We start from the raw sequence: 23,283 nt of genomic DNA on the forward strand, positions 1-23,283 counted from the left end.
ACAATGCCAACCCCTCACTACCACATCACACGGTTTGGCAAGCACATAAGGCGGTCATACGAGCAATCCTTATAAAACGTGCCTCGTACCTCAAACGCAAATAACAAACCCAATTACTGGATTGGCAGAAAGAGCTTTATAACCTGACGGCCCTAAACCAAGCCCACCCAACCCCGCTATTGAGGGAACAAATAACCCTCATAAACTCACAAATCCGCCAACAGGCACTCCACAAGACGGGGTACAGCTTAAGAAGGCTTAAGGCAACCCATTACTCCCAAGGGAACAGAGCAGGGAAATCGCTGGCTATCCGATTAAAAAAACAGCAGCAAGCGCAGAAAATAGCGTACTTAAACACCAAGACGGGAGGGAAAGTAATGGCTCCAATTGATATAGGTAATGAGTTTGCGAGATACTACTCAGATCTCTACAATCTCAAACGTGACCCAGCCACCCACACACCCCCGGCCTCGGACATAGCAACATACTTAGACAAAATTAACCTACCCACACTGACAGATCACCAACGAGACGCACTATCCCATCCCATAACCGCAGAAGAGGTCACCGCCACAATACAGACATAGAAACATAGAATGTGACGGCAGATAAGAACCATTCGGCCCATCTAGTCTGCCCAGTTTTCTAAATACTTTCATTAGTCCCTGGCATTATCCTATAGCTAGGATAGCCTTATGCCTATCCCATGCATGCTTAAACTCCTTTACTGTGTTAACCTCTACCACTTCAGCTGGAAGGCTATTCCATGCATCCACTACCCTCTCAGTAAAGTAATACTTCCTGATATTATTTTTAAACCTTTGTCCTTCTAATTTTAGACTATGTCCTCTGGTTGTGGTCGTTTTTCTTCTTTTAAATATAGTCTCCTCCTTTACTGTGTTGATTCCCTTTATGTATTTAAATGTTTCTACCATATCCCCCCTGTCTCGTCTTTCCACCAAGCTATACATGTTAAGATCCTTTAACCTTTCCTGGTAAGTTTTATCCTGCAATCCATGAACCAGTTTAGTAGCCCTTCTTTGAACTCTCTCTAAGGTATCAATATACTTCTGAAGATATGGTCTCCAGTACTGTGTACAGTACTCCAAGTGAGGTCTCACCAGTGTTCTGAACAATGGCATGAGCACTTCCCTCTTTCTACTGCTAATACCTCTCCCTATACAACCAAGCATTCTGCTAGCATTTCCTGCTGCTCTATTACATTGTCTGCCTACCTTTAAGTCCTCAGAAATAATCACCCCTAAATCCCTTTCCTCAGATGTTGAGGTTAGGACTCTATCAAATATTCTGTACTCTGCCCTTGGGTTTTTATGTCCAAGATGCATTATCTTGCATGTCAGTTGCCACAACTCTGACCATTTTTCTAGTTTACCTAAATCATTTGCCATTTGGCTTATCCCTCCTGGAACATCAACCCTGTTACATATCTTAGTATCATCCGCAAAAAGACACACCTTACCATCAAGACCTTCTGCAATATCACTAATAAAAATATTAAAGAGAATGGGTCCAAGTACAGATCCCTGAGGTACCCCACTGGTGAGAAGCCCAAGCTTCGAATATACTCCATTGACTACAGCCCTCTGTTGCCTGTCACTCAGCCACTGCCTTACCCATTCAACAATATTGGAATCCAAACTCAAAGATTGCAGTTTATTGATAAGCCTTCTATGTGCAACAGTGTCAAAAGCCTTACTGAAATCTAGGTAAGCAATGTCTACTGCACCACCCTGATCTATAATTTTAGTTACCCAATCAAAAAAATCAATAAGATTAGTTTGGCATGATCTCCCTGAAGTAAACCCATGGTGTCTCTGATCTTGAAATCCATGTGTTTTTAGATGTTCAACAATCCTATCCTTTAACATGGTTTCCATCACTTTCCCTACTACTGAAGTAAGGCTTACTGGCCTATAGTTGCCCGACTCCTCCCTATTACCTTTCTTGTGAATGGGCACAACATTCGCTAACTTCCAATCTTCTGGGACTACTCCTGTTAACAATGATTGGTTAAATAAATCTGTTAATGGTTTTGCTAGTACACCACTAAGCTCTTTTAATAGCTTTGGGTGTATTCCATCAGGTCCCATTGACTTATTTGTCTTTACTTTTGACAGTTGAAATAGAACCTCTTCCTCTGTAAACTCACGTGTAATAAATGACTCATTTATCCTTTTTTTTTTAACAGAGGTCCCTTTCCTTCATTTTCAGCTGTAAATACCGAACAAAAATATTAATTGAGGCAGTCAGCTAGACCTTTATCCTCATCTACATACCTTCCTTCTTTTGTTTTTAATCTAACTAATCCTTGTTTTACTTTTCTTTTCTCATTTATGTATCTAAAAAAAGTTTTGTCCCCCTTTTTTACTGACTGTGCTATTTTCTCTTCTGTGTGTGATTTGGAAGCTCTTATAACTTGCTTAGCCTCTTTCTGCCTAATCTTATAGGTCGTTCTGTCTTCCTCACTCTGGGTTTTTTTATAATTACTAAATGCTAACTTTTTGTTTTTTACTATTTTGGCCACATCTGCGGAGTACCACAGTGGTTTCTTGAATTTTTTGCTTTTACTGACAAGCCTAATGCAATTTTCTTTTGCCTTCAGTAGTGCAGCTTTTAAATAATCCCATTTATTTTGGACTCCATTTAAATTGCTCCAGTCTGATAATGACTCCTTTACACATATTCTAATTTTAGAAAAGTCTGTTTTTCTACAGTCTAAAACTTTTGTTTTTGTGTGGTGTGACTCAGTCACTGTTCTTATATTAAACCACACTGACTGATGATCACTGGATCCTAAACTTTCACCTACAGTAATATCTGATACCAAATCTCCATTTGTTAACACTAAATCTAGTATGGCCTCTTTACGAGTTGGCTCCTCAACGACTTGTTTTAGAGACAATCCCAGTAGGGAGTTTAGAATATGTGTGCTTCTGGCACAAGTAGCTATTTTTGTTTTCCAATTCACATCAGGAAGATTAAAGTCACCCATGGTGATAACTGCCCCCTTCATTGTCATTTTAGCTATTTCTTCAACTAGTAGATTATCTAACTCTTCAATTTGTCCTGGGGGCCTATAAATCACACCTACACGAACTACTGTGTGATTACCAAATTCTAACGTAACCCAAATGGACTCTATGTTCGTCTCACTAACCTTTATTAGGCTAGATTTTATGCTATCCTTCACATACAGGGCCACCCCTCCCCCTTTCTTGCCTTCCCTGTCTTTTATATATAAAGAGTACCCTGGTATTGCTATGTCCCAGTCTTTTTTTTCATTATACCATGTCTCAGTAACAGCGACTAAATCTACACTATCAGTTGCCATTATTGCCACAAGTTCATGGATCTTATTCCCTAAACTGCGAGCATTTGTAGACATGACTCTAAGCTTATCATTTTTTAACACACTTGCTACAGGCACCTTCTGTCCTTGTTTTGGGGGACAATTGGATTGATGTTTTATCACCCTTTTGCCCCCCCATCCTAGTTTAAATACATCTTAGCAAAACCTCTGAACTGCTCACTGAGAACATTTGTTCGCTTTTGAGAAAGATGCAAACCATCTTTTTTGTACAGTTTATTTCCATTCCAAACAGAGCTACCATGAGCAATAAAGCCAAATCCTTGCTCCCGACACCATTCACCAAGCCACAAGTTAAAGTCCCTAATACGCATCCGCCTGTCATTCTGAGTGTTATGCACAGGCAGAACTTCAGAGAATGACAGTGTGGAAGCAACCTGCCGTATATCATTGGCAAAAACACTAAAAACTTCCTTAACCTCTGAAACCTCATTGCAAGCCAAGTCATTTGTCCCTAAATGGACAAGTACATCCAATTCCCCTTCCTGCTTTGCTTGCTTAACAATATTACAGATACGTCTCCTGTCTCTGTGAGCAGTAGCTCCGGGAAGACACCTCACAAGACCACCATTGTCCATCTCCACACCTCTTATGATGGAATCCCCCAACAACAACTGCTTTCTATTAGGCCTCATCATAGTCTTCAAGCCTCTCTGCACAACACCACTGGCCTCAATGCCTCTCTCCACAACAGCACTAGCCTCAGTGCCTCTCTCCACAACAGCACTAGCCTCAGTGCCTCTCTCCACAACACCTCTAGCCTCAGTGCCTCTCTCCACAACACCTCTAGCCTCAGTGCCTCTCTGCACAATACCACTAGCCTCAGTGCCTCTCTGCACAACACCACTAGCCTCAGTGCCTCTCTGCACAACACCACTAGCCTCAGTGCCTCTCTGCACAACACCACTAGCCTCAGTGCCTCTCTGCACAACACCACTAGCCTCAGTGCCTGTCTCCATGACACCATTACACTCTGAAAGTGCAGAAAATGAATTATGTAGAACAAGTGCCTGTGTTTTAGTTAAGTTGAGTCTGTAGTAGGAGACCGCATTGTAGTTTTGTATGCACTGTAATAGATTGGGGAGTGATATGTGGGGTTGCGTCAGGGTCAGGAGGATGTCGTCTGCAAATAAATTTAGGGTGTATGTCCTGTCACCTATAGGTATGCCATGTATGGATGGGTTTGCACGGATCGCTGAGGCTAGTGGCTCCAGCGCCAAGACATAGAGAAGGGGCGACAGGGCAAAGCTCCGGGCCTGGATGGCTTCGCCAACTCCTAATATATCAAATTCCAGGACATATTGGCGCCTCAGCTGGCAGAGGTTTTTAACGAGGCAGTAAGGGGAGAATCACTCCCTGAGGAAATTCAGCTGGCTCACATTGTTATCCTCCCAAAACAGGGGAAACCGCCAACGTGCCTACAGAATTTTCGACCGATCTCGCTCCTGAATACGGACGCAAAATTACTAGCCAAACTATACGCAATGAGACTGAGACCCATACTCCCCCATATAGTACACGATGACCAAGTGGGGTTTGTGATGGGGAGACAGGGGGCAGATAATACGAGGAAAGTCCTAAACGTAATGCAGAGCCTTAAAAAATCGGGAGGAAGGGGACTACTGCTCTCCCTTGATGCAGAAAAGGCCTTCGACCGGCTGGGTTGGGGATTCCTGGAGGCGGCCCTCTTTAAGTTTGGGCTCCAGGGGGTCTTTGTCTCAGCGGTCAGGGCTCTCTACTCAGCACCAACAGCGCGAGTCTTGAACTCGGGATTCATATCAGACAAATGTAAAATTACTAACTGTACTAGGCAGGGATGCCTCTGTCGCCCCTTCTCTATGTCTTGGCGCTGGAGCCACTAGCCTCAGCGATCCGTGCAAACCCATCCATACATGGCATACCTATAGGTGACAGGACATACACCCTAAATTTATTTGCAGACGACATCCTCCTGACCCTGACGCAACCCCACATATCACTCCCCAATCTATTACAGTGCATACAAAACTACAATGCGGTCTCCTACTACAGACTCAACTTAACTAAAACACAGACACTGGGACTGGACCTCCCAGGTTCCACCCTGCAGACCCTCAAGACTTCTTTTAACTTTGACTGGCGGGAGGACTACATCACTTTTCTGGGGATCAGACTAGCCAGAACAACACACCTCTTACACAAATATAACTATGAGAAATTACACGGGGAGATAGTGCAAACGCTTGAATCTTGGAATAATTACTTCATATCCTGGTATGGCCGAATAGCGGCATTCAAAATGTCACAACTCCCCAAATTGCAGTACTTGTTCCGCACGCTCCAGATCCCACTATCTAAACAATTCTTGACGGCGATACAAAAAACTGTCACGAAATTCATCTGGGCGAATAAAAGACCCAGAATAGCGCTGCCCGTAATCACAAGACCGGTTGGGAGAGGGGGGATGAGCGTCCCAGACATTAAACTGTACTATACGGCCGCGATCCTCTCCACGGTGGCGAACACACACACACACACACGCACAGGGTACCACACCACAATGGGTAGCCATAGAATCCCACTGGTCAAGCAAAGCTGGCTTACACTACTTATTCTGGGTACCAAAAGCGCAGAGACCTGCGATGTCGGACATGCTACCAACAACCACATTACTGATAAACACATGGGACAGATATCGGGACCGTCTCAGCGGACCCGGGGCGGTGTCGCTGGCTACCCCAATGTACACCATACATCTCAGAAGCCAAACATTTGATCATCACACGTGGATAAAAGCAGGCTGCACACATGTACACCACTTATATGAAGGGACCACCTTAAAACCATTCCCAAACTTGCAGACTCGGTTTGGCCTGCCAAACAAAGCAATCTTCTCTTATCTCCAACTCAAATCCCTCATGCAAACGACCACAAACAGCCTCCGGGCACCTACCTTCTCCAAATTTGATTCTTGGTGCCTCAAGGGTAAACCGCATAAGAAGTGTTTCTCACTGATTTACACGACAATACTTGACAACACAGCAGCTCCCACAAACAAATACATACAAGCATGGCACGACGATATAGGCCGCACCTTCACGCCTGACCAATGGAGCAGAGCACACACAATACACAAAGGTAACACGGCGTGCATCGCCCACTTTGAACAACTGCGGAAAATACAATATAGATGGTACTTATACCAACGAGATTGGCGCGCATATTCCCTGGCACCCCCAGCCACTGCTGGCGCTGCCAGGCTGAGACTGGCTCGTTGTATCATATATGGTGGACGTGTGAACTCATCCGTCCCTACTGGGCAGGAGTGGCCGAAATTCTCACCCACCTCATACCAGTACCAATAGAACTAAACCCTGAGGTGTGTCTTCTGGGCATATGGCCCGAATATCTATCTAGGGTCCATGCTAAACTCCTATTCCAAACCCTGATAGCAGCAAGCACCCTAATAGCTAGGGCATGGAAGACGACAACAGCCCCCACAAACCACACACTGAAGCAACAAATACAAACTAACTGGGAGTATGAACTGATGGCTGCCCGACATATTAGGCAACCGGGAGTAACACTGGAAGCGGGGCAACTATGGGGAACGTATTGGCAATCTATGGGAATACAGAACACAGGGAAGGAGTGAGAGGATGACCCAAAAAGAAATAAGGCAGCAAACCATGCCATAGATAGGATGTCAGAAAGTCCCATGAAAACAAAATAGGGACAAGCATGCCACCCTGTTATATAATATAGTACCTTAGCATAATAAGGAGGAACAACCCGCTAGGAAACAAGAGCAGGCCACCCACGCACCACGAGTGTACCATGCCCTACAAATAAACTACACTATACCCCATAAACTATACCGTGCCCCATGGATGCCCCCACCTGCTGATAGACACCACCTGAGGATGTAGCGGTCACCCCCCCCCCCCCCTCGTAGCCGAACCACGGCTCAGAGTAAGGCAAAGTCCATGTCAGAGTATGACCTTCAATTGCTTCCACGATTGCTTATAGGAACCTACCTGTACATAAGTTGTCACCTAACCACCTCTCTCCCCCCCCCCCCACGCAGTGACCCACAAAGCACACTAGACACATACCACAATAAAACAATGAAACGTAAGATCGTGGCAAATGTCCAAAGAAATGATGTGGCAGTTTCACTACCAAAGTGCACCAGAACAACATAGCAGCGAATCTAACTCCAACCACGCACTTACTCTCTGCAGAGGGCCGACAGCCCAAGCTAGTAATAGAAAATACGAAGCACGGTAGATGGGTTGTGAATTATGGTTGGACCACAATGTCATGCAATGCCACATTATGTCTTCAATGTGATGTATTCACTGTGATACCTTTTGCAACCCCCCCCCCTTTTCCCCTTTTCCTTTCTGTAACCCTGACCCCACCTAATTGCGAAATAAAAATTGTCAAATTGAAAATAAAATTTACACCTAGCATGCTAGTCAAGACAGGACACCGGTGTCCGACATCAAGTATGTACACCAAGTTTCAGTCTGACCCAATACCACCTATATTAGACGGGCTGACTACAGAGCGTCTAATGTCCAATAAGCAGTGCGCCTTTGCTTCTTCCTTCCAGAGGGAAGGAGCCAATTCCAATAACCGGTTCCAAATATAAAACCCCTTGTGGGTCTACCGCTCTAACGGTATTAATCTTACCTTTTAGTTTCTGGACCTGGGCTTCACACTCATTGATGGGGCACCCCGGTACTCACTGCGCAGAAGCCAATGATCTCCTGGACAAAAGGCCAGTGGCGCCGAGACGAAAGGAGGTCCACGCAGTAGAAGTCCAGGGGTGCAGCATAGAGGATTTGGTAAAAGATTACCGTCTCAAATCTCTACACAGGCTTCCATGCAATGAGGTTCCCACCAATGCACCAAATGTTACAGGGGAAATAACAGGAACAAACCTCAGAAGCCACACATAGAGATATGGACACAGGTCTTCAGGAAGTAAAAGGCCTTTATTCACATACCGATCGGGTCTCAGATGAACTCCTGTTCCAAAAATATCAGAGAGCAATACATTGTTCGCAGGACTTTTGTTAACAGCATATCCCCTCCCATACAGTGTAACCCCTCCTATATTCCTCAGACCAATCAGCACACAGGATATTCAGGATCACCTTATATGGCAGACCACATAGCTTGTTGAAGACAAAGGAATTTTCTATCCACTTCCACACATGCTCAGTATACTGATGACTCATCCAACTGTTTGTAACCAGATTCTAATTAGCATATGCCATGTGGAGATTTTGGCCTACAAAATTTTGACCATGCTGGATTCCCATCACAATGCAACACCCCCAGCTTATCACATACACTCAAATTACATACTAGCCTATAACTTACAATTTCACACTATAAAAATGTGCTGTGTTTTTTTAAATGCCATGCCTTGTTCATGTTAGATTAAACTAAGTGTGCTTGATCCTGCTGTCGTGGCAGCGCATGTGATGTGATTTCTTGCACAACAAAAAGAAAAAATATTAAAAAAAGAAAAAGCATGTGGGGTATACTATTAAACGTATAATTCTAAAAAGCACCAGGCCCACTGGGCTCTTAATCCGGCCCTGATTGCGGTAATGTGAATTCATCCAGTGTTATGTACAAACATGTCCGATCATAATGCATAATTTTGTCTCTTCTTATATAAAAAAAAGGTACTCCTGCTGAGACGAATAATAAAGAACCAATAATTGACTAGCCCACCACAACCAGGTAGATAGATACAGAGGTAATTAGACGTATACTGTTTACTCAAGATATAACTGCATGCACCGATAATACTCTCGCTTTGAATATTAGCTCTTACCTATTTTCCTGGTGTTAGCCTAGGTAGGTGTGAAACACGAACCAGGGTCAATCACCGAAATGACGAATAGGGGGAATTGAACAATAACATTCCAATCCAAGATAAAATAGCCCAACTTCTCAAAGGAGAGGACTGGACCCCAAAGAGCTAGGGAATAGCAGGGAGTTGGGTCGTAGCGTGGCCCGCGTACCCCACTGTTCTCCCCCCCCCCTCCCCTCTTTCCCTTCCTCTCTTTTCTTCCCTTTACTTTCACTCCTATCTTACCTCTTTCTCTATTTTCATCTCCCCCTTGAAACTCAAGGGAATTTTCGAAATTAAACTTAATATATGCTCAAATGCTAGTACAAACATGAAAACTCTCAGAGGAAAGTAAGGGGAGTGAATTAGCCATAAGCAACATCAGGCGTATTACTATATGTTATTTCTATTGTAACCCAGCAATGCTTCAACTGTAGTACTTAGCGCACTGTAAATAAGGCTTCTGCGTAAGCCAGACTGTCATTGGCATTTTACTGTCTTTCCGGCTGAGTGAAAAAAAAAGAATAAAAAAAAAAAAAAAGAAAGCTAATAATGCATGCTAAAAAGGCAATTAAAGTGGCTAAACTAGAAAATGAGAAATTGATAGCCAAATAATGCAAAACCAACCCCAAATCAATTCTAAAAAAACAAAAAATTAAAGTGTAGGTACACTGGAAACAGAGATAGGTATGTTAGTTAATGAAGTATATATTAATGAGGATCCTATGGCAAGAGATATGCAAATGATTCCTGCAAAAAGCTTGCAAATAACTTGTGATTGTATGACTCAATGTGCTACAGCAGTTCAAGAAAATTCATGTAAATAAAGCTGCAGGGCCAGACTGTATTAACCCATGAGTACTTAAGGAGCTAAGTGGGGAAATAAGTGAACCTCTGTATTTAATCTTTTAAGATTCTTTTGTTTCCGGTATTGTACCGGAGAATTGGAGGAAGGCAAATGTTGTTCCTATATTTAAAAAGGGTTCAAAATCCTTGCCTGGAAATTATAGACCTGTGAGCTTAACTTCTGTGACTGGGAAACTATCTGAAGGGCTATTAAGGGATAATATTGAGGAATTAATTGGGAAGAACTTATTAGCATAATCAGCATGGTTTTATGAAACATAGGTCATGTCAAACTAACCTAGTTGCTTTCTACGAATAAGTAAGTAGAAGTATAGATCAGGGTGTTGCAGTGGATGTGATCTGCTAGGATTTTGGTTTCTCACAATAGGTTAGTCTTCAAACTAAAAGAAATTGGTCTAGATGAATATTCTTGTTCTTGGGTAGAACATTGGCTTAAGGATAGAGTACAACGAGTGGTCATTAATGGTAAATTGTCAAGCTGGACAAAAGTGATAAGTGGTGTCCCTCAGGGTTTTGTTTTGGGACCGCTTCTATTCAACATGTTTATAAATGATCTTGAAATAGGCATTGAAAGCCATGTTTTAGATATTGCTTTGCTGTAGAAGGATTTAGATAGATTGGGGGACTGGGCACTAAAATGGCAGATGAAATTTAATGTAGAGAAATGCAAAGTTATGCACTTCGGGGGTCAAGAATGCACAAGCAACTTACACCCTAAAGGGCAGTAAATTAGGGATAACCACACACGAGAAGGATTTGGGAATTGTTATAGACAACAAATTAGGCAGTAATATGCAATGTCAATCTGCAGTTGCTAAGGCACTAAGGTTTTGTCATGTATAAATAGAGGCATAAATTCTCGGGATGAAAATATAATTTTGCCTCTTTATAAATCACTGGCAAGACCATGCCTTGAATATGCTGTGCAATTTTGGGTAGCTGTTCTAAAGAAGGATTTTATGGCACTAGAAAAAGTTCAGAGACGAGCTACAAAATTGATAAAAGGAATGGAGCATTTTAGTTATGAAGAAAGTTTAAAAAATTTAATTCTTCTTTAGTTTGGAAAAACGGCGCCTCAGAGGGGATATGATAACATTATACAAATATATTCGGGGCCAGTACAAACCATTATCTGGAAATCTATTCATATAGGGCTATACATAGGACACAAGGTCACACATTTAGGTTGGAAGAAAGGAGATTTAATCTAAGGCAAAGGAAAGTTTTTCTTTTTACAGTTAGAATAGTAAGAATGTGGAATTATCTGCCCGAAGAGGTGGTTTTTTTTATGTCAATCATATTTTATTGGTAAGGTTTACACCGGTAACAAAAACAGCAATTTCACATAAGTCACACGGAAATGTAGATTGATCCTTTTGCAACATAATAACAGTTAAACTTTTGAGGTGCAGAAATAAGATGCAGATTTCTGGGAAGCTTAGGTAACAAAATTGGCTTTGGCAAAAACACTCGCTTGCTTCCCCCTGGGTTCGCTTGGATTTAGTTGGGCGTCTCTGTGGTCGGCAGTACCCATTCCCAGATCCCCACTTATTATCAACAGATATCTAGTGTCTCCATTTCGGGGACAACTCCTCACTACCCCAGAACCTGCGTCGTGTCAGGGTATGGGTGCCCCTTGTGTGCACGGGTAGTCCAAGCGGGACCGGGTTCCGTTGCTGTGTGTAATTATTGGAACAGTGTGTCCCTTGGGCGTCGTACTTATGGATTGAGCAGCCCCATGTGTTTCCCTGCTCGGTGGTGTGTCTTTTCAGGGGTATCGGTCGTGTCTGGTGGGCCATAGCTGTCCATGGGTTTGTGTCTAGGCGGTGGCCTACTGTCATGTCTATATCCGTCTGGCTTACTTCCCTTGACTCCTAAGTCCCCTCAAAGAGGTTATGTTCCGTATTATGTCGTGTGGTCCGGTTTCGGTTTTGAACACCTAAGTGCGAATAAAGTTACCTGTCCGTCAGAGTAAAGTCTAGTCAGTTGGGGGGCCAGAATCCTCTGGCGTCTAGTAATGTGAAAGGTCCGTCAAGTTGGGGATTGGTGGGGGGGAAGAGGGGGAGGGGGGTGAGCAGGGCCGGTACGAGGGAGAGAAAAGAGGGGGGGGGTCCGGAGCCCGGGTGAGGTCTCCTCCGGCTATTTAGCTACCTTATTTCCTCTGCGCTGGGTATAATCCGACCAGTCTGCGCAGCTCGGGTAGCCACTCTGGGCTCTCTGCCTGTCCCGGGAATTTTACGCGATTCCTCTGGAGATGTAAAGTCGCCAGGGGTACCATTGCAATGCGCACTTATCTGAGCGTCCCTGCAGAGAGGCTGTCAGTATCTCCATATCATAGACGCTCTCCACCTTGTCCACCCATTGTCTAAACGAGGGTGTCGTTGTGCGTTTCCAATGTAGGGGAATCAATGCTTTCGCTGCATTCAACAGATGTATGGTGAGGGAGTGTTTATATTTCTGCGTGGGTATGGTATTTTCTGAGTGTGATGTAGAAGCATTGTCATGGGTTGTAAAGGGATGGGATCGCCTGTGACTTCTCTAATTTTCGTGTTTATCATCTGCCAGTATGTTACTATGCGTGGGCAGGACCACCATATGTGCAGATTCGTTCCCAGGGCCGTGCCGCACCTCCAGCAGTCACCCGCACCAGCTCCACCGAAGTGCCTAAGGGTGTCCGGAGTCCGATACCAATGCGATAATAGCTTATATCCAGTCTCTTGGATCTTTGAGCTGATCGAGCACTTGTGGGTTAAGCGGACTATTTTGTCCCATTCCTGGTCCGAGAGTTGTGTACCTGTCTCTCTTTCCCGCTTGCTCTTGTATCCCAGTGGGTAGGAGTCTTGGGCCTCTCCCAGAGATTCGCACAAGCGCGACACCCCATGGTCTATGTGACCTCTTTTCGTACATAGTTTTTCAAAATCTGTCAGTTGCCTATGAAGATGGTCTTTTCCAGCTAAGCTGGTGACATACGATTGCACCTGGTGGTACCGAAATATGTCTAATTGTGTGGGCCGTGTGTCTCCTAACAGGTCCTCGAGGGGTCGTAGTCGCCCCCTCGAGCACCACTGATCTAGGTATATCCAGTTCGCCTGACGAAAGTTCCGCAGTGCCGTCGGGTGGAGTCCCCCTGCTAGGTTTGGGTTGTATGCGATCGGGGTCAACGGGTTCGGTGATGTAGTGAGCCGATGGGTGTAGCGAACCTTGCACCAGACATTGAGCGTCGCGTCTATCATGGGGTTGCCAGTCCGCAGTTCTGCGAACGTGGTGCCCCCCAACCACAGTCTCGAGGGGATTTTACCTCCTGTTTGCTGTAGCTCCATAGCCACCCAGCGCTTTGGGCTCTTGTCAACATGCCAGTCTGTGAGCCTGTGCAAGTGTGTGGCTTTATAGTAAGTGGACGCCGAGGGCAGTCCCAGTCCCCCGGATTGTTTAGGTCTCTCCATCGTCGACTTGCGGACCCGCGAGGGTCTATGATTCCAGATAAACCCACGGATAGCTGTATCCAGCGATTTGAAGAATGATTGTGGGATTAAAAGTGGCAGGGTGGCAAAGAGATACAACAACCGTGGTTACACGTTCATTTTGATCGCGTTAATCCTCCCGAACCAGGTGATATAGTAAGCCGTCCAGCGATGGAGGTCTGATTGTATGTTCCGGAGGAGGGGCAGGAAATTCAGTTGGTACGTTTGTGAAAGGTCTTTCGGTAGCCAGGTACCGAGGTACCGTATCTTCTCCGTGCACCACGAGAAGGCAAACTGGTTGCCTAGTCTGTGGGCATCGCCTTCGTCCTTCATTATCGGCATCGCCTCTGACTTGTCAAGGTTCAGTTTCAGGTTTGACACCTGGCGGTAGTCTTCAAAAGCCTTTAGTAGGTTGGGCACAGAGACCAGAGGTTGTTCCAAAAAGAACAACATGTCGTCGGCGTATGCCGCTACCCGATGTTCCTCCGTGCCTACGCGATCCCCTGTTATACCCCCGTCCCGTCTGACCGCCTCCAGGAAGGGTTCCAGGGTGAGGGCAAACAGGAGGGGGGACAGGGGACAGCCTTGTCGCGTTCCATTACATATCGGGAAAGACCGCGTGAGGGCTCCGTTTATCCGCATCCGGGCAGTCGGAGTGGTGTACAGGGCCGAGATCCACATGCGCATATACGGACCAAAGCCCATGTGATGCAGCGTTTCCTTCAGGTATGTCCAGTCCACCCGATCAAACGCCTTTTCGGCGTCCGTCGAGAGGAGGACGACGTCTCGCTTTCCGGCCCGTGCGCTATGGATTATGTTCAGCGCTCGAATGGTGTCGTCTCGTGCTTCCCTGCCGGGAATGAAGCCTACCTGATCCGGGTGGATCAGGTCAGGCAGTAGACGGGATATCCTCAGGGAAAGGGCCTTCGTGAACAATTTTAGATCTGCGTTAAGCAGTGAGATCGGCCTATAGCTGGCACAATTACTCGGGTCTTTCCCTTCCTTGGGGATCACCGTGACTACAGCCGCTAGGGTGTCCGTAGGGAACGCACCCCCTTCCCGCAGGGCGTTTAGGCTAGTCAGAAGTCTCGGTAAGAGCTCCTCTTGGAACGTCCGTAAGTAAGTCAGGGGGAGGCCGTCAGGGCCCGGCGCTCGGTGCGGTTTCGAACGTTTCATTGCAGACGCTAGTTCTTCAAGGGTGAGGGGGTTGTCCAGCTCCTCCGCGAGTGCCGGTGTGAGTTTACGTGTTACATGTTGAGCTAGATAGTCCGTTACTCGTCGGTAATGGGTCTGTGCAGCAGCTCCCTGTTGGGTCTGGGATTGGTTGTACAGGTCCGCATAATAGGACCTGAAAGCATCCAGAATGCCCTCAGGCATCCCTGTAGTTCGCCCATTTGGCGTATGGATTTTGTGTATGTGTTGGGATCTACGCTTTTCCTGGAGCATCTTCGCCAGGAGTTTGCCGCTTTTGTTGGAGTGCTCATAAAAGAACCTGGCGGATTTTCGCATGGTGTGCAGCAGGCCCTGGGAAAGATGATTCGTGAGTGCTCTACGGGCTTCTGTGAGCCGTAAATGTATGTTGTCGTCTAGTGTGTGCTTATGTGAGTTTTCTAAGTCGGCTATCTGTTTCGTGAGGTCAGTAAGCTCGCGTGCCCTGTCTTTTCTGCGCTGTGTGCACACGGAAATGAAGTGCCCTCGGACTACGCATTTATGGGCTTCCCACAGTGTCAGGGGGGACATGTCTACTGTGTCATTTTCCTCAAAGTAGTTCCTGATAGTCTGTCGGGCTATGGTACAAGTCCCTAGGTCATCCAGCAGGGACTCATTGAGCCTCCATTGGCGTTCTATGGGTTTGAGCAATGGAGATTTTATTTCCACCGCGACTGGTGCGTGGTCTGACTGGTGAATGAGTCCTATGTTGGCCTCCCGGAGAAGGGGCAGGCTACCCTGGGGCATGAATATGTAATCTATCCTACTGTATTGTTTGTGCATCGGGGAATAGTAAGAGAAATCTTTGTCCTCCGGGTGCGCCGCCCTCCAGCAGTCCACTAACCCAGCTTTGGTCAGGGAACGTCTGATCGATCTAAGGCAGTGTTCCGGTACCGTACTGGCTCCCCGAGAGGAGTCCATGCGCGGGTCAAGAGGGACATTAAGATCCCCCGCCAGCACCACGAGGCCTTCCTTGAACCTGTCCAGTTTGTTCAGTGTCTTGGCTATGAATGTGTGCTGTTTCCTGTTGGGGCTATAGATGCACGCGAACGTGTGGGGAACATCCCCGATGGAGCCTTTAAGGAAGATGTATCGACCCCCCGGATCAATGAGAGTAGCCTTGTGTTGGAAATGTACAGAGTGGGCGAATAAAATCGCCACACCCGCCTTCTTCATGTCTGGGTGGTTGGCAAAGTAACCCTGTGGAAAGCGTCTATTCTCCAGTTTTGGCGCGGAAGTACCGCGGAAATGCGTCTCCTGCAGGAACGCTATGGACACCTTGTCGGCCCACAACCTGCGCAGCAATTGAGCTCGTTTCTCAGGGAGGTTAAGACCCCTAACATTATGGGACCAGAGTTTAAGCAGCGCCGGTTTAAAGGACTCCATAGTCTCTTCGCGAGAGTCCCCCGCCCGGGCTCAGCGGGGTATCGTAAGGGAAAGCCTCGTCGGTCTAGTCGGGTATAGTCGGGGAAAAGGAAAGGTGGGAGGGGAGGTGTGTGGTAAAGGTGTGGTCAACCGTCTAGGTAAGTAAGTCAGTCGGGGAACAAAAGGCAACAATGAACCTTGGTCGGGTGTAGGTTGTCGGGGGTACTAAGGTGAAGCCCCTTCCAGTCCCGGACCAGTATGTACAGTATAGGTCAGTTGCGTGGGGTGCGTGGGAGGCTACCTATGGTGTTGGTCACCCTCTCTGGTAGGTGAAGTCAGTAGTGGACTCCCTCAGCTCCCAACCCGCCGAGTGTGTCTTCCGTCGGGTCAGAGCCCGGCGAGTCTCCCTATCTAAGCTATCGCGGGGTACCCATGGCGGTCCGAGTCACCCTCCCGGGACCCCCGTGTCGGCCATGTAATAAGCTGAAAACGGGCAGGGACCCTTGATGTCCCGAGCCTAGCCTGTGTGGTAATGGTCAGGATCCCTGCATCCCCGAATTCCGTGTTTGTGAAGGCCAAAGCACTTCCGGGCCCACCCCCCTGTGTCCTGGAGTGGATACGTAACATACAGAGTCGAGGGGGATCTCCTTGTCCTACTGGATAGCTAACGTACAGGACTAATGAACAAAAACATTAACATTGGCTAAAACCTAGTAAAACATGTGCATAACATTCAGTTTCATGGGCTAAAAATCTCCCCCGCCCGCCAAATCAACATGTTCCCCCCGGAGACGCAGTCGTTCCGCACTGCGTCCGGCTCCGCGCCCGCCAGGGTATGACCCCCGGCTGGAGCCCGGTCGGCCGCGGGCGCGTCACGGGCGCGTGGCCAGGTCTCCCCCCCCACCCGCCCGCACCCCCCCCTCCACCCCCGGCCCCAACAGCGGCTCGTGGCCTGATCACATCTGACAATTTATAGGCCTAGTCTGGATGTTATTCGGCCCTCTTTCCCATATCTCATGGCCGGTGGTGGGGCAGTGTCCAGCAAACATCCCATCCCCCCGCCGGGGTGGGGCCCCGTGGCCGGCATGGCTGACCCCCCGTTGATCGTTCCACACCCGCCACCCCACCTGATAATGTATCCCCTGTTGTGGGTTTGCAGGACCCCGTGTTGGTCACCCGCTAAACTGTTTCGGAATGCTTAACTGTACCCATCCCATACCCCACCCCAAAACATCGGCCCCCCCGGGTTAGGGAGATCCCAGGGAATCTCAGGGTCCCAGTGGGGGGGGGGGCGTACAGTCCCGGTGTCTCTGGGCCACTGCAGTTCATTCTATGTGGTGGGAGGTCAGGAGCGGTCCACTGCTCAGGCCTGGCAGGTAGGAAAAAAGAAAACGGTGTGCAGGTCATTCGTCGATGCGGGTTCTGCGTCCCCGGGGCCCGGTCACAGCTTATTCCTCCGGCGCATCCGGGCCACCTCTACGTTGGGGGGGTGTACTCGGCATGGGTCCCCTTCTGAGCATGTCGGCCGGTGTAGTCGGACCCGTAGGCCTTGCGGGCGGATAGTCCAAAATCCAATTAGGAACAGGCAAGTCCGGTAGGCCCAGCGCGTGTAAAAAGCGTGGGACTTCTGTGGGCCACCTCAAGACGTGCCATATATTCCCAATTCTCGCTTGTAGGCTGAACGGGTATCCCCATTTATAGTGAATCCTCTTCTCTTGTAACGCATTTGTAATTGGCTTTAGGGCTCGTCTCGCATCCAGGGTGATGTTAGACAGGTCTTGGTACAGCGCAATAGGTGAGTCCATGTATCGGAGTGAGCGTTGTGTGCGGGCTGACCTCATAATGGCCTCCTTTAGCTGAAATGACCGGAGACAGCAGATCAGGTCTCTCGGCTGACCATCCCTGCGCGGTGCTCTAAGCGCCCTGTGGGCTCTCTCAAGTCCAAAGTCTGGCGGGGCGGCCTCACCCAGGATCTGGGTAAACAGGCCTTCGAGCAGCTCACGTGGCGATTCACCTTCAGATTCCGGCATGCCCCTGATGCGGATATTATTGCGTCTGCCTCGGTTATCAAGGTCCTCTACTTGGCGTCTCAAATCCAGTAGGATATTGCCTTGCCTTGTGGCTGCCAGCTCTGATGCCCGGTGGTGTTGGGTGGCCTGCAGGCTGTGTACCTCCAAATCGTCCACTCTCTGTTCCAGCACCGCTAGGTCCCGCCTCACTGCCGTGATTTCCTCACGTACCGCTGCTCGGAGCTCCGCAATGAGTTCAGCCTTGTCTCCCCTCGTAAGCATGTTCGCCGCAATAGCCGCCATGTCCGTGGACAGCTGGGTGAGAGTATCTGTTTGTGTGTCTCTTGCGGGGGATCCCCGCGGGGAGGTATTGTGGCTGCTCATACCCGGGGACGCAGGCGCCATATTGTTTGGGCCTCGTGCGCCGGCCAGCGGTTGCGGAGTGGAAAGAAAATCGTCCATAGGTCCCGTCGGGTGTCCCGATGAGGGCAACGCCGGGCCGGGAGTGGCCCCCTTCTTAGTTCTCACCATCAGCGTGGTTGTGTGGGAGTTTAACGCTTCGTTATAGGGGCTTTAGCGGGTTAGGGCCTGGGAGCTCCGAAAGCGTGCGTCCTACTCCATCTGCAGCCAGGCCACGCCCCCCGAAGAGGTGGTTTTATCAGAGTCCATACAGATGTTTAAACAGCAATTGGATAAATACTTCCAAAAACATAACATACAGGGATATAATTTTTAATTAGTGAGTTAAAAGCTGATTGATCCAAGGAGATATCTGACTGCCATTTTGGGGTCACAAAGGGATTTTTCCCTAGTTTGTTGCATAATTGGAAGCACTTCAGACTGGGTTTTTTGCCTTCTTTTGGATCAACAGCAAAAACATATGTGAGGAAGGCTGAACTTGATGGACGGAAGTCTCTTTTCGGCTATGTAACTATGTAACAGTCTGGGACAGAGAAAAAGTGTATGTAGTAAGTGTAGAAGAAAGGGAAAATGCCACAGTGTTAGAGATCGAAGCAGCAAAAGTATTTACAGTGCGCAAAGTCAGCTTTACCTTAACTAATTTCATTGTCAGTCAGTCCACACCAGTTTTGTTCCCCTCCATCCCTCTTAAGTTTACATACTTAAGCAAGAGCATGTGAAGAGTAGGGGGGAAAATAATTGTTTTTATTTGTTTTTAATTAAATCAATGGGCCTATTCCATAGGCATGGACCTGGAGCTGGGACACTATAGTCTTCAGAACGACTACAGCTTATTGTATTTGTTCTGGTGAGTAAAATCATTCCCTTCAGGGTTTTTGCTGTAAACACTGTCTTTTCAGAGAAAATGCAGTATTTACATTACAGCCTAGGCCTAGGAATACCTCCACTGGCCACCACTCAGATGGCTAATAGAGGTGCTTCCTTGGGCAGTGCTGCCATTCAGTGTCTCTACGCTTTGCATGGAGACACTGAACTTTCCTCATAGAGATGCATTGAATCAAACATGTGATGCTGATTGCCCAGGACTGTGTTTGGCTTGTGCTGGCTCTGCCCCTGATCTGCCTACTTGACAGTCTCAGCCAATCCAATGGTTTTATATAGGAAAGCATTGTGATTGGCTCAGAACACCCCTTCTGATTATGTCAGCCAAGCAGGCAAATTAAAAAAAAACTAAGGTTTTATTCTATTTAGGCGGTATGGGGGAGGGTGGGGGGACAGGGGGCTAGTTGGTGTTTTTAACACGACAGGGTCAGAAAGACATGTTTGTGCCCCTGACCCTAAAGTGTTCCTTTAAAGAAATCCTTGGCCCGGGACTTGCAATCTTTCAGGGCATGGAACTGGTTTGGGGAGAGGGAGAGTTGCCCCCGGGACACCTCATGACCTTGTTACACCTCTGAGACATTGCGTACACTATTTGCCAAAACAATTACCAGGTAAGTGTCAGTTCAGTTAAAATGTCCCTTACTCATAAAATGGCTGCTTAATATACTCCTATCTTCCAACCCCCATTTACAGATAACCACGCCCCTTTAACTGGTTACTCCCCTGCCTACTCCTGGCTCTGTCAAGGCCCACTCCCCTGACTGCGCTGTTCCATGGGCTTCAAGTTACTTGCGCTCTCTCCTTTATCCCTATGTATTTTTAAACAAATGGAGGTCTTTTAGTTACCTCCAATGGCCATGAGAGGATGAGCCCACCTGCCAACATCCAGGCAGACCCCCCTAGGTGGGTCCTAACTTTAACCATTCACCTTGTTTCCTTGAGCCTCTGGCAAAAATCTCTAATGAGACAGAAAGGGGTATTTTTTATATACATCCCTATACATTATTAACCCTTAATAGGGAACACATGGGATGGGCGGCTGCATTGTAACAAGGCTGAGTAATACAAAAAATGGATACAAATGCAGAAAGAAAAGTCCTGCGCTCAACTCCCATCACTACTGGGCGGCTGCAATGACTACAGTACACATCAGCCCCAATATATAGTAAAAACCAAAGAAAAACAAGTTACTTGCGCTCTCTCCTTTATCCCTATGTATTTTTAAACAAATGGAGGTCTTTTAGTTACCTCCAATGGCCATGAGAGGATGAGCCCACCTGCCAACATCAAGGCAGACCCCCCTAGGTGGGTCCTAACTCTAACCATTCACCTTGCTTCCTTGAGCCTCTGGCAAAAATCTCTGAGACAGAAAGGGGTATTTTTTATATACACCCCTATACATTATTAAACCTTAATAGGGAACACATGGGATGGGCGGCTGCATTGTAACAAGGCTGAGTAATACAAAAAATGGATACAAATGCAGAAAGAAAAGTCCTGCGCTCAACTCCCATCACTACTGGGCGGCTGCAATGACTACAGTACACATCAGCCCCAATATATAGTAAAAACCAAAGAAAAACAAGTTACTTGCGCTCTCTCCTTTATCCCTATGTATTTTTAAACAAATGGAGTTCTTTTAGTTACCTCCAATGGCCATGAGAGGATGAGCCCACCTGCCAACATCAAGGCAGACCCCCCTAGGTGGGTCCTAACTCTAACCATTCACCTTGCTTCCTTGAGCCTCTGGCAAAAATCTCTAATGAGACAGAAAGGGGTATTTTTTATATACACCCCTATACATTATTAACCCTTGATAGGGAACACATGGGATGTAATATAAGGAGATTACGTAGCTAATTTTGCAAAGGTCACATTACGCATGGTATACACAAAAAGATATACCGCATTTTAATTTAGAAAAAGGTTTTTCAATTGTATGCAAGTGTAAAGCTTAAGTAATAATTAAAAGCACATAGGCTAAGAGGCATAATGACTAAAGTCCTTGTAATGTGAAAAGGGGAGAATAAACTGAATTAAAAATAAAAAGTAAATAACTAAGGCACAGCTCTGCTATACTAGATAGTGTATTGTCCCCAAGGGCTAGTTGACTCCTTGATGAAGGACATGCACTATAGTGGCACAGTCTGTGCTTAGCCCTTAGGTCCAAGACTGTAAAGAGCCAGGAAAAGTCCAGGCATGCTTCTCAGTCACGTCACTCTATTTGTCAAGGTCTGTCCTAGATACAGATCCAAAAGGTTGCCGTGTGGAGTTGCTTTGCTTGGCACACGTCTGTCTAGCTTATCTTTGAGGCTCTTTCCCCCAAAGACCCTTCTGGAATGGAAACGGTGAAAGGGGGTAATGCTCCTGAATCCCTGCTGCCTGTAGATAGTCAGCGAATCCTGCCCAGCATTGTGTTGGTTCACTTCCAATTCTCTTCAGAGGCTCACTGGCAATTACTAACAGTGATAGAATTAATGCAGGGACTGTGGTTCTCAGCCTGTTCTAAAACCACATCCAAACTGCCACACACATACTGTCAAATGACCATAAAGAGTTCTCAAGGGGCTGCAGCTGGTGCCAAGTCTGTATCTGTGCAACAAGCGTGGAGCCGACAGCCATCTTGGGATAGTAGTTTATTTGCGCTGGTAGTTTTACTGTTGAGGGAGTTATTCCTGTTGAGGGAGTCTTTTTGGATCAGTAAAAACCCCATGTGCTAAATTGCAGGATCAATCCAAGGGCGTGGAATCTGCCGCTTACACTGCAGTGAATAGGCTCATAGGCCTCAGTTGGAGAGATCCAAGAAAACACCTGTCGATTTTGACAGAATCAGAGAAGGTTTAGAGTGTTACCTATGAGATAAAGGTGAATGTAGCCTGTATTTTGTCCAGTCAGCAATCAAACCTTGCCCTCATTTTCACAGAATTTTGTCCCTAAAAATTTGGTGTTTGGTGAATAGACCCATGAATGTTGAAAGATGGAGCAATCACCATGGAAACCAATTTAGTTGGCGTTCAAGGGAAATCGTTTCATTTGTGGGGCTTTTCTCTACTTTTTGTGAACACTTTGTTTTTAATGTACTGGTTGATGTTCTGTTCTGATACTTGCTTTTCTGATTTTAGGCCATGCTGCTTCATGAGAGGAAATTTCATTGTGGTGCTGCTCTAATTCACCCATCTTGGGTGTTGACAGCTGCCCATTGTATAGTGCATCCTGGAAAGTACTATGTGAGAGTTGGTAAGCATCTCCAGCTAGCTATCCTGAGATGTTTGTTATAGATTATACCTTAAATGGAATACTTTTTGATTTACTCACACTGATGTATATAGTTGGCCCACAGCTGACACTGTTAGCCAATGACCTAGCCCTACTAGTTCAGGAGCACTAATGGATGTTACTGCATAGGAAATCCTGTACTTCTGGAATTGGTAGTGGAGATGGGCAGTGGTGCCAAGCAGACTCCAGGTAAGACGTTAAACCAGCTAAAATGACTTGACTACTTACCATCAAGGACACTCCAGGAACCGTAACCACTACAGTGAGCTCTAGTGGTTATGGTGCTTGGAATGTTTCTATAATTTTTACTTTTGCAGTCAATTTCACATGAATTCTTTCTTTCCCAGACATCAGTGAAATGTTTCCTCATCTTTTCATCCTTTCCTTACCTAAGCCTTGCCATACAGGGGCAGCTCATTGGCTGAGAGCATCAGCGGATCTCTCTCAGCCAATTAGCTAAGCTCTGCCCTGGTGGGCTTCGGTGAGGCAATGTAGGCAAGGAGCTGTGTCTGGTGGGGACATTGGGGATGCTAAGGCACACCTGGCACCATA

At 46.8% G+C, this 23,283-nt stretch overlaps 1 protein-coding gene across 1 annotated transcript in view; it reads left to right on the forward strand.

Moving 5' to 3' along the window:
* Positions 1–23,283, forward strand: part of PROC (protein C, inactivator of coagulation factors Va and VIIIa) — a 72,213-nt gene that overhangs the window by 47,884 nt on the left and 1,046 nt on the right. Inside the window, exon 8 of the mRNA XM_063442434.1 lies at positions 22,578–22,692. Within this exon, the coding sequence (XP_063298504.1) occupies positions 22,578–22,692 (115 nt within the window). The remainder of the gene's footprint in view (positions 1–22,577; positions 22,693–23,283) is intronic.

Source organism: Pelobates fuscus, chromosome 2, assembly GCF_036172605.1.
Source record: "Pelobates fuscus isolate aPelFus1 chromosome 2, aPelFus1.pri, whole genome shotgun sequence".
NCBI lineage: Eukaryota > Metazoa > Chordata > Amphibia > Anura > Pelobatidae > Pelobates > Pelobates fuscus.